We start from the raw sequence: 12,269 nt of genomic DNA, 5'->3' as shown, positions 1-12,269 counted from the left end.
TGGTTCTTGAAGGATGAATAGAAGTTAGCCAGAAAAGGAAAGAACATGCCCTCGACTATATGGCCAGAAGCCCAGAGGTGTGAAACAGCATGCCATGTCAGAAGAACCAGATTATACAGGTGTGATCCTAAGCCTATGTGGATTTAAATTTAAGGTTTCCGTTGTTTTCAAAGTGATCCATGATACAGTTTTTTTTTTTTTGTCATTTGCTGAGGCACGTAGTAGGATCCTTAGCCACAAAACTAGTGTGCAAACTCCACCAGAATTCACATTTCAGTGAGCATGTCCTCTACTCATTGTCACATACACGGTATTCCCCATGAAGTTACTTTAAAACTTTGTTATTTATAGAAAAAGGATCTAAAAAGTGCTGGTTGTAAAAAAGCGCATAGGGCCTTAAGTGGTTCTTAATGCACAAAAAGGAAGTTTGGGACAAACTAAACTACAGTACCAACTTTAGAAGTGGCCAGGATTATTATCATGAGTATTAAGCAATAAAACATTATTTTATTTTTCTAAGCAAACTTTTCCCAGAATACCCATATAACATAGATGAAAGCAGTGGTAATCAGGGTTCCAGGAACCCTACTCACTTGCTTCCACTATTCCCCTCTGTGGTAGTCTAGACACATCTCTGTAGAACCTAGGACTATTCCATATAACCAAAGTTCTATATAAAAATATGAAAAAGTGATCCCTAGAACTTACAGGAAAAACTCCATTGTGTACAAGGATTATTTATCAAGTGAGAAAAAAAACTTTGTGACAGGTAAAAAGGCCTGTTTTTAAGGCTGTAAGTTAAATCTTGATTTTAGCTCCAAGGTAAAAATGGAACGCTTAGAGAAAAAGCTTGCTGGCTATGGGTTTCATGGAACTTTAGTTCATTTTTATTTTCTACTACTCCCACTTGAGATTTCCTCTTCATTGCACAGCAGACTAAATGTCAGTCAGAATTGCTCAACAGAGTTGTGCTTACTGTGAGAAGGGAAGGGCATGTCATTTCTACAGTGAGACGCTGGAGAGAGGTGAAAAGTCTTCCCGTAATAAATATATACTTGCTGCACAAAGTGCTAATTGACTTGAGGTTTCTTTTCTTTTTGTTAAGGATAAGGTGTTGGGGGTGTTGGCAAAGGCAAGCCTCCAGGAGATAATGATACAGAATTCAATAGCTCCTAAGGCAGGACTCTTTCCTCTGTTGTACCTTCTCAACACAACCTGCCTGGCAGAAAAAGAAAAATTTATATGATGAACCAGAGTATCTTTGTGTTTATCATTGATTAGAAGATCGATTTCTGTCTGGTTCTTAAGACCAAGATTATGAATCTCTAGGGATTACAGTTTATATTGGATTTGGGGTGTGGGGTAGTCTCTCAACAATCCAATATTCTATCCTGTTGCCCCCACTAAATATAAGTGCACTTGAATTGAGCCACACACTCCAGTATTGGGTCAGAGCCGTGGCCCCAATACCTGTGAGAAAAATTTTGGAAGAATAATGGAGCTGCATCTGCAGGTGCCTAAGTATTCAATTTGCAAAGGCTACACTGCACAACCCATTCGATGAAATTGGCCTTGGAAAAGATCCACTTTCAGAAAAACCAAAATAGTCCAGATTCTATTTGTTTTCAGATTAATTACAAAGACTTCTCCACTTCCCACCCTTCTTCTTTTACTCTAAAATGCCTGCTTAATTTTCTCAGAAATGATGTCGATTATGTAGTGTGCAGAAATTTCCTGAAAGAGAGCCAGTATTCTATAAAGCACAGATATAAAGTCTATGAAGTCTATAAAGACTTCATTCCGCTAAGTAGACAGGATGGGGCTGTTGGCTTTTATTGAAGGCAGTGATGTCAAGTCAGGGATTTCTGAATCTTTTCTAGTTACAAATATGTACCTTTGAGTAATGAACCAGGTAAGGAATAGAAAAAGGTAACTTTTTGAATGCTCACGATGTTTGGCAGGCATAATCTGATTTCACATATATTTAACATTTTTTCAGATAATCTCACAAGAGAGTGATAACCCCATTGAATAGATAAGAAAACTTAGACTCAAAGAGAACAAGTAGGTAGCCCAAAGACACCTAGCTAGTAAGGTGGCAAAGCCAGGTGTGAACCTAGGTCTTTCTACTCCTTGCTCTCTCCACCATGTTCCTTCATACATGATTGTTCTCAAAGCTGGGTGCTCCCATATTCTGACACTTCCATATACTCAGAGAAAGTAGATAGATCTGTAATGTATTTGCAAATGAATATTGCAAGCCATTATAAAACTTTTATCAAATATTCTCCCCAAGATAGCTCTACTCTGCCCCTAATTGGTCTTTTGAGGCATCACTGTTTAAATTTTCTCTTGAACTGTTTTCGGATCAATTAACTAAAATCTGTTAAAAGATCATTTAAGTGTGGCAAATTAATTTTTTTAAGATTTTATTTTTAAGTAATCTCTACACGCAGCATGGGCTCACACCCACAGCCCTGGTATCAAGAGTCACATGGCTTACTGACTGGGCCAGCTAGGCACCCCCTAGCAAATGAATTCTTTTTTTTTTTTTTTTTTTAATGTTTATTTTTAAGAGAGAGACAGCATGAGCAGGGCAGGGGCAGAGAGAGAGGGAAAGAGAGAATTTCAAGCAGGCTCCATACTGTCACTACAGATCCCAATGCAGGGCTCAATCCCACGAATTGCTAGATCGTGACCTAAGCTAAAATCAAGTCCGGTGCTTAACCAACCCAGGCGCCCTGGCAAATGCATTAATAGTAAGAAACAAAGTGCAAACAAAGCAGCATATCTATTTGTTATAGCAACAGTAAGATCATGAATTGTAGCCTTTGACCATACCTCTAGCTGTGTAGCACTTTGCCCAGCTTCCAATAAGTAGTCAAAATAAATTTAACAGACTGGTTTTTGCTCCTAGATTTTCTCTGTACAAATTAATACTGTCCCCAGCCATAAGTGTCCAGGACTTGCTACACTGGTAGGTATGATCACTCATGAAAGCCCTTCAGCCTATGGTCACATGAAGCCCTATTGAATAAATAATCTTGCCAGTTGATAAGGTAATAAGAAGTACCTCACAGTCATTTCATTTGTAAATTAGTAATAACGTTGTCTACTTTATAGGCCTGTTGTGAGCTTTGCAAGATTAGGTAGCCAGCTGCCTAGCCACAAGACCAACAGTCAAGAAAGATGACTATTACTTGTACTGTAGTACCTTGAATTACATTATTCCTTTGGTTCAGACTCTGTATATTCCATGATCATGCCTGAAATGTGAAAGATCTTAAAAGGAAGTATATTCTAGAATCTTTTAATACTTGAATTTTTTAAATTTTTTTTTCAACGTTTATTTATTTTTGGGACAGAGAGAGACAGAGCATGAAGGGGGAGGGGCAGAGAGAGAGGGAGACACAGTATCGGAAACAGGCTCCAGGCTCTGAGCCATCAGCCCAGAGCCCCGACGCGGGGCTCAAACTCACGGACCGCAAGATCGTGACCTGGCTGAAGTCGGACGCTTAACCGACTGCGCCACCCAGGCGCCCCAATACTTGAATTTTTTAAAAGAACTACTTAGAATGATAGAAAAAATAATAGCCAGTAGTAACTGTTTACTCTGTGTCCAGGACTGTTTTTGAGCGCTTTTATGTTTATTTACCCATTTCATTCTCAAAACAGTCTTCTGAAGTGGGCCTTAGTATTATTCCCATTTTACAGTTGATGAAATGGATGCAGAGTTTAAGCAACTTGCCCCAGGTCACATGAGTAGTAAGTAGCAAAGCTGGATTTGAACCCAAGCAGTTTTATGCCAGAAACCATGCTTCACTACTATACTAAATGTAGCCAAATTAAATAACTTTGTTTTTCTGATTTGTGTCTTTTCATGTATGTTTAAGAAAGTCCTTCCCTATTTTCCAATACCCCCTTCTCAAAGGTTTAAAATTTGCTTTTAGAGACACCTGGGTGGCTCAGTTGGTTAAGCATCTGACTCTTGATTTCAGCTCAGGTCATTATCTCAGAGTTTGTGAGATTGAGCCCATGTTGGGCTCTGTGCTGACAGCGCGGAGCCTGCTTGGGATTTTCTTTCTCTCCCTCTCTCTCTCTGCCCCTCCCCCACTCATGCTCCCACATGCACTCTCTCTCAAAATAAATAAACATTAAAAAAATAAAAATTAAAAAATAGAATTTGCTTTTCACATTTGCATTTTAATTGTCTGTCTGGAATGAGGTGGAATCTAATTTTATGTTGTTATATATGGATACCTGATATGCCAGCAAAGGCTTTTGAAAAAGAGAACCACTTTTTCAGTTGGTGCCTTTGTGACTCCCAGCTAAGTACTCTTACCTCTGAGGGCTTTTGTTCATAGCTCAAAAGATACTAAGAGAGTACTCACACCCCCTGTCCTGTAAATCTATAGTTCAGTTTATCTTTTTCTTTCCTTCTCCATTCCTCTTCTCTTCTCCCCTCTTTTTTCCCCTCTCCACCTGTCACAATTTCTCCCTCTTCTCTCTCCTTCCTTTTTAAGGATAGTGCCTGCCAGTATTGGGAAGAGTTACTGAGTAATTGAGTGATTCATACTTTCAACTGTTATGCTTCCCTCCTGCAGAAGCTGTGGGGTTAGTTTTCTTTGAAGGCTAAGGACAGTAGGTTCTGTCAGATACACTCTTACAGGCATATTGATGATTCTGAGTGGGAGTCATATACTGGAAAGATACAGTGTGGCCCCAGACAGCTCAGGACAGAAGTCAGATTAAAGAGTCTGGTCTACCTCTTTAGTTATTGTGTAGGGAAATAAAATCACAACCAAACTGTGATCTATTTTATAAATAATTATATTGAAATGTTACTGTTTTTTTTTTCAAATTTAGAGATATAATAAAACCTTGATTTTATTCCCAAAGCCATATTTTCACCAGTATGATCAATATTTATCCTCCCTGAGTAATAGTTAAACTTGTTTTCTGTACCTGCACTTCTTTACACAAGAGACTACATGTGAGGTGATATTCCGATAACAAAGAACCTAAGAAAACTAGACAATGCATAAGCTTGTAGTCTTGGGTCAGTGGTATTTCATATTTGCTTTCCTTTTCCTGTGGTAGATTTAAGCTATTAAACATAAGTACATAATCAGAGTCTATTACGTACTACAGTTATGGGATCTGAAATCCCATTCAGAAAGAAAATCATGCATTGGAAACCCTGTGCAACTGAAGAGAGAGTTTCTAAGCTCCATTTTCAACTTTTTTCAACGTGGTTATCTGGGACTCTGGCTCATTCTCCTTTCTGCTGCTTCCCTCTGGCCCTTTCACTGCTTGTTAGCTTGCACCTAAAAATGAATGGGGCCGATGGAGGAAGTTACACAAAATAATTATTTGCTAGTCCCTAACTATTCTGGACATTTTTGTTTTTAGGGGAACATAATGTCATTTTGCTATTCATTTCAGTTTTAAATTATCTTTTGATTTTATTTAAATGCACATTATTTCTCATTTGTTCATCTAAAAAGGAAATAGTTTTTATTCATATCAGTAGTAAAAATTAATTCCAGTAATGAACTTTCCAGTAATGAACTAATATTTTTAGAGTTCTAGAGCACCATAATTCCTGCTCAGATGGCAAACTGAGGAGATATAACCAAGATAAAACAAAGACTGACAAGCTAATTATCAGCATTTAACGAATATTTAACATTTGGTATAAGAGGGTAGCCTACAGTTCTTTCTATCTAATTGTTGGCTGGTTACAGATTAGGGCTGGGGACCATGTAAAGGGTTATGATGTTAACCTCCAAGATGGTAATTTGTAATTTGACACTCATACTGGGAATTTTATTACCCTGAAATGGTTCTTTTATTATTTATTTCTGTTCCTGCTCAGTAGAGAGCAATTTCTAAGGACTTTTTGCATGAGCCCTACTTTACTGTACCACAAGCCACACCCAAGGTTTTTTGTTTTGTTTTGTTTTTGTTTTTATATCCTGAGTTAGGGAAACCTGACCTCTCCCAGCTTTGGCTAACAGCTTTGAAATTGGATAGTTTCAGTTCTCAAATCTGAGCAGCTTGCCTTCTTCTTTATCTCCTTTGAGTGGTTGCTCACCCATATGAAGGATAGTTTTTGTGTGTGTTTTGGAATCCCTTGTCTAATAAAAAAACCTTTTACTGGATAGAATTCACAAAGTTTGAACTCCAGAAGACCTGAACTTAGTTGTTGACTTGATTAATTTCTTACCTCTCACTGTCCCTCTCCCTGAGTATTCACTTTCTCTTGCCCAAGTTTATCACAGTTACTTGTGATCTGGGATATTAACTCTAACAAGATACCACATTTATCCTTGGCACTTTCAGTAGTAACTTCTCTTTCTTACCACCACCTGTTTCCAGCTACCAATTGAGGGTCCCTATCAGAATAGAGAGAATAATTCCATCACCTTGACATACTTTGGATAAAAAGACACTGTGATAAATAGGACTTTTATGGCTAGCCAGTAAAATACCTGTTGTCACCAGCATGTTGGATGACCATAATCTGAGAGCGTGGATTGGAATTAGTGATGTCGGAATACTAAAATGCTTTTCATATAATTAAATTGAAATGCAGATGTACCTTGTTTCACAAAAGTATGTGTGGAGAATGTAAATTAAATCATGCTTTAAATCCACTAGGGGAGCTTTGAATATTGTGATAAATTCTCTAACAAAGGAAGATACCCCCAGTTTACATCTTGTGCATATCTTTTTTCATATGTCTGTTTTGTGTAAAGCAAAGTATACTTGTATAAGGACAGTACCCAAGAGGGAGATGGGGCTTGTATAGGACAGGAGGACTTTGGTCAACTATCTGTGCTGAGATCTGGGAGTGTGTAAATTTTCAATACATTTGGCCCATTGATTCCGGAGAGGTAGTCCTCTTGGGCTCCTTCTAACATCCACTTCTTATTTTTACGCTAGATTGAGCGTTTGGAAGTAAGCAGCCTCGCCCAGACTTCCAGTGCAGTGGCCTCCAGCACTGATGGCAGTATCCACACAGACTCTGTGGATGGAACACCGGACCCTCAGCGCACAAAGGCTGCTATTGCTCATCTGCAGCAGAAGATCCTGAAGCTCACAGAACAGATCAAGATTGCACAAACAGCCCGGGATGACAACGTTGCTGAGTACTTGAAGCTTGCCAACAGTGCAGACAAGCAGCAGGCTGCCCGCATCAAGCAGGTCTTTGAGAAGAAGAACCAGAAATCTGCGCAAACCATCCTCCAGCTACAAAAGAAGCTTGAGCACTACCACAGGAAGCTCCGAGAGGTGGAGCAGAATGGGATTCCCCGGCAGCCGAAGGATGTCTTCAGGGACATGCACCAGGGTCTGAAGGATGTGGGAGCAAAGGTGACTGGCTTCAGTGAAGGTGTGGTGGACAGTGTCAAAGGTGGACTTTCTAGCTTCTCCCAGGCAACCCATTCAGCAGCAGGGGCCGTAGTCTCAAAACCCAGAGAGATTGCTTCACTAATCCGGAATAAATTTGGCAGTGCAGACAACATCCCTAACCTGAAGGACTCTTTAGAGGAAGGGCAAGTGGATGATGGGGGGAAGGCTTTGGGGGTGATTTCAAACTTTCAATCAAGCCCAAAATATGGTAGTGAGGAAGATTGTTCTAGTGCCACTTCAGGCTCAGTGGGAGCCAATAGCACCACTGGAGGCATTGCTGTAGGAGCATCCAGCTCCAAAACAAACACTCTGGACATGCAGAGCTCAGGATTTGATGCACTACTACATGAGATCCAGGAGATCCGGGAAACCCAGGCCAGACTGGAGGAATCCTTTGAGACCCTCAAGGAACATTATCAGAGAGACTATTCATTAATAATGCAGGCCTTACAGGAGGAGCGATATAGGTAAGTTATATGGCATTAAAATCCTAAATTATTTCTGTTTGCAGTTCCCCTCCCTTTGGATATGGGGAAGTGGCTTTAAAAGGTCTGAGAAGGGTGTCCTTTTTTTTTTTTTTTTTTTTTGTAGTGTCCAGAGCACTTTAGATATGTCCTATGGCATCCACATAGTTCCTATGAGAGCAAAATAGAGACACAGCAAAGTTAAATGACTCCTAAGATCATACACCAATGAAGCATTTTGGTCAGAGCATGACAATTACTGTAGCTCTCTAGTATTCTGTTCCAGTTTAGGACTTTCACATGAAGCCTGCACTTTCTAAGACATTTCACCTATTTATAATCACAGAACCACAAATCATTGCAACCTACAATTGTACTACATTGAATTCAAAAGATCTACAACCCTCTGAACTCTAAGAAATCTAAGAAAAATCTAAGATATAGCCTGCCTGAAATGTAATGAACATTGTAGATATTTGGCCTTAAATGCACTTATGTAAGCATTTGGTGTGGAGAGTGTAGACTGAAAATATATCCAGATAAACAACGCCCATTACCTTTGTTATGAATTGGCAAGTGTTTGAATGGGTGTGGACTTAAACATGAAACGGTTCTACAGTAGTTAGCGAATTCTCAAAGGGCTAACTGCTTCGAGTCATAATCTGTGCTAAAGGTAAAAGCTGGTCTTCTGTTCCATATTGCAATCCATATTCATATTAGACCACTCTCAGTTCTCTAAATACGTGTTTTTCCCCCTTGTTTCCATCACATGCAAAGAGAAATATCCCCCATGGAGTACTCATTCAGATCCAAAGTCTGTCAGGCAGAGACAGGCCACCTCATTGATACAGATTAAGGGCCAGTCTTACAGAAGCCACAGGTCAGGGGAGGTCTTGAAAGACCTGAGTTTTGGTTCTATCCCAGATACTAACTCAAGAGAATCCTCATTTCTTCCACTCTAATACCAAGGGTTGAACAGACGATCTCTTAAGGTCCATTTCACCTCTTAAAAAAAAAAAAAAAAAAAAAAGTTTTGTTTTTTTTTTTTAAGTTTGCTTTTATGAGAAAATTTTAAGGCTTGTAATAAATTGTTCATGTGCATCACTTAGCTCTGAGAGGAGTTACAGCTGAGGGTGGTTTCAGGTGGTAAAAATACTGTTCAGTAATTCAGTCCTGCCTCTTATCTTTGCTCTTCTGTCCTTGACTTCTAACTTGAGACTTTAAGGGAGAAGAAAGGTGAGTGTGGGAGAGAGAAATAAAGTTCTAAAAGCAAGTATATTACTATTATTTGTGTTTTATATATTCTTTCGTATACTTAAAAGACAATATCTAAAGTGAGCAGTCTAACAATCAAATATACTCTAAAAATAAAACACCTGATCTCTTATACAGTGTGAAACCTAACTTCCAAGTTCAAATTCTAGGTCTGCCACTTGCTAACCTTGAAAACTGGGCAAGTTTCTAAAGTTCTCAGTCTTGGTTTCCTCATCTGTAACATAGGAATAATAACAGCCTTTCATATGCTTATTGTGACATTTAAATGGAAAAATTTATGTAAAGCACATAACTCAGTGCCTGGTCCCCTGAGTGCTTGATTGATGTTAGGTGGCAGTTGCTACTGCTGCTATTGAAATAGATCCCTCTGGGGCGCCTGGGTGGCTCCCCAAATCTAGGTTTCTGCTCAGGTCATGATCTCATAGTTTTGTGAGTCTGAGCCCCGAGTTGGACTCTGCTGTGACAGCGCAGAACCTGCTTGGGATTCTCTCTCTCTCCCTTGCTCTCTGCCCCTCCCCCACTCACACTGTCTCTGTCTCTCAAAATAAATAAACTTTAAATAAAATAAAATATACCCCTCTGAACATTGAGACCTGGGCATCCCACAGTCAGTTGCTCAAAAACACAGTTGCCTGCTTTGATCCCTTTATTTTGAACAGATGGTTAAACATTCCTGGTTTTAAATTCTTTCAAAGCTTAAAAGTCATACAGAGCTTGTTATGTCTTCAAGTCAGATGTAGGCCAATTTGAGAAAATCAGAGAGGAAAAACAGGTCTCCCAAGGCCCAGTTTTGTATCCATTTAAAATAATTCAAGGGCACCTGGGTGGCTCAGGTCATGATCTTACAGTTCTTGGTTTCAAGCCCAACATCAGGCTCTCTGCATTCAGCATAGAGCTTGCTTCAGATCCTCTGTCTCCCTCTCTCTCTGCCCCTCCCCTGCTTGTTCTCTATCTTTCTCAAAATAAATAAATAAACTTTAAAAAAAATGTTTTAAAAAAGTAAATAAATAATTCAGACAGGACAAAACTTTACCTGGTCATTATCACCTCATTGTAAGAATCAAGTCCAAACCACTTGTGAGGTAATGAGAAGTGCATTTCTTTCATTGCACTTTGGGTTCTCTGTAGTTAGTAAGTGATTAGTTTTATGGAATAAAGAGAGCATAAAGAAAACTTAAGAATTTTCAAAACCAGAGGTAAAACTTGGAGGGCCAGGGGAAGACATAGTATAATGTATAATCTGACTTTTGTCATATCACTTCAGCTTTAGAATGGTCTTTCCTTAAAACAGAATCCATACACACACACACACACACACACACACACACACACACACAATGTATATATATACATACATATATATTGTATGTATGTATATATATCTGCATATGTATGTATGTATATATATATGCATATGTATGTATGTATATATATACATATGTGTATGTATATGTGTGTGTGTGTATATATATATATATATATATATAGGGAAGATTAAATGAATATAAACAAATGAATGGTATGTTTCATTAATTTTTTTAATTTAAAGTTTATTTATTTTGAGAGATCATGAGCAGAAGGGGGGGGCAGAGAAAGAGGGAGAGAGAGATAATCTAAAGCAGGCTCCTCACTGTCAGCACAGAGCCTGATGTGGGGCTTGAACTCATGAACTGTGAGATCATGACCTGAGCTGAAACCAAGAGTCAGATGCTTACCCGACTGAGCCATCCAGGCATCCCTTAGAACAGAATCTTGAAGAAAGAAAGCCTGTTTTTTTCCCCAGGGAAAGGCAGCAGAAATGTCACAACTGTTTCACTCAACTATTTTGTTGCACCACTATTTCCATGTATAGAGCAGTTAAAATTTTCTCCTCTGTTACATGTTTTTAACCAGTAAATACACTTAATTTTGTTGATCTTTGAACTATTTCTGGTAGGTCAATTTTCCCCACACATTGAAGCTTATTCTTAAGCATCAAAACTTTTCATGTTTTAAGCATTTGGGGAGAATTTTTCTACCTTCTTTTAACAGAATAACACACCGAACCTTAACTTGATTGGAAATAGCTAGAACAGTAGTGTTCTAGCTCTGTGATACTCTCAGGTCAGTGAGAGTGGTAGGGTTATGTGCCTCTGCAGTAAGTAGTCCTAGACAGCTTGCTCTTTAAAGTTCTTTCGTCTACTTCTTATAAAAAAATTTTTTTTTTCCTTTCCGTATCTCTACATTATTACTGAGCTGCCTGCAACAGCCTGTCTTTACTAATTTCTACTTCAGCTCTGTTGTATGTAGGTTTGGCTTTTTATCTAGGAAGGAAGTAGGCTATCTAGGGATGGACGTAAGGGACTCTTCCTCCCTGCCCCCCAAGGGACTCTTCTGTGACCAGTTAAAGTGTACATGGCTGCACTAGATGCATTTCTGTTTATTTTCTATATTTTATTTTATTCATATATGAGTTGACAGGAGGGAGGCCATGTACAGTTGTTGCTTGTTACTTAAATGAGGAGGAATACACTGTCACTGACGGCATTTACTGAATTCCTATGGTGTACATAATGCCAGATGGTTTATATATGTTTGCTAATCTTCACAATAGCCCTTCAGGTGCGTTGTATTATCCTCATTTTATAGATGAGGAAAGTGAGGCCCGGTGGAGTTTTAAATTTTGCCAAAAGGTTACTCACTAAGTGGTAAAGCCAGGAATCATGCCCAGTTTTACTTGACTCCAAAGCCAGTGCTTGTTTTCATTCCAGGACAATTTCTTTTTTTCCCCAAGCTCACCCTGAATCCTATATGATTAAAAGACTAGCCTATAGTCTAGCTCTAGGAAGCATTGACTGCATCGGGTATGGGGGGCCTTTTCCAGGTCAAAGTGTGTGTTTCACTAAAAGCTGAGTCACTGTTTCTAACACATTTTATAAAATTCTGTGAATACAAAAGCTCTTCAAAGTTTTCTACAGCAGTGTAGGTAATAGGGGAAACCTGCCTAAGGAAACTTTCACTTCCATCCTTATTTCCTCCTTTGCAGAGTCCCTTCTCAGTATTGTCACTCACTTAATTGCTTCCCATTGCTCTCTACCTGTGAATAGCGCCAAGTTAAGATTTTTACCCAAGGCC

General features: G+C 39.0%; 1 protein-coding gene across 6 annotated transcripts in view; it reads left to right on the top strand.

The window, feature by feature from the left end:
* Nucleotides 1–12,269, top strand: part of TMCC1 (transmembrane and coiled-coil domain family 1) — a 247,795-nt gene that overhangs the window by 215,305 nt on the left and 20,221 nt on the right. For all 6 annotated transcript variants that reach the window (XM_045051987.1, XM_019825115.2, XM_045051989.1 and 3 more), the window contains one exon: nucleotides 6,949–7,883. In XM_045051987.1, the coding sequence (XP_044907922.1) occupies nucleotides 6,949–7,883 (935 nt within the window). The remainder of the gene's footprint in view (nucleotides 1–6,948; nucleotides 7,884–12,269) is intronic.

This window comes from Felis catus, chromosome A2 (assembly GCF_018350175.1).
Source record: "Felis catus isolate Fca126 chromosome A2, F.catus_Fca126_mat1.0, whole genome shotgun sequence".
NCBI lineage: Eukaryota > Metazoa > Chordata > Mammalia > Carnivora > Felidae > Felis > Felis catus.
Note: the sequence above shows the minus strand (reverse complement) of the source record. Positions and strands in the feature narration are given on the sequence as shown.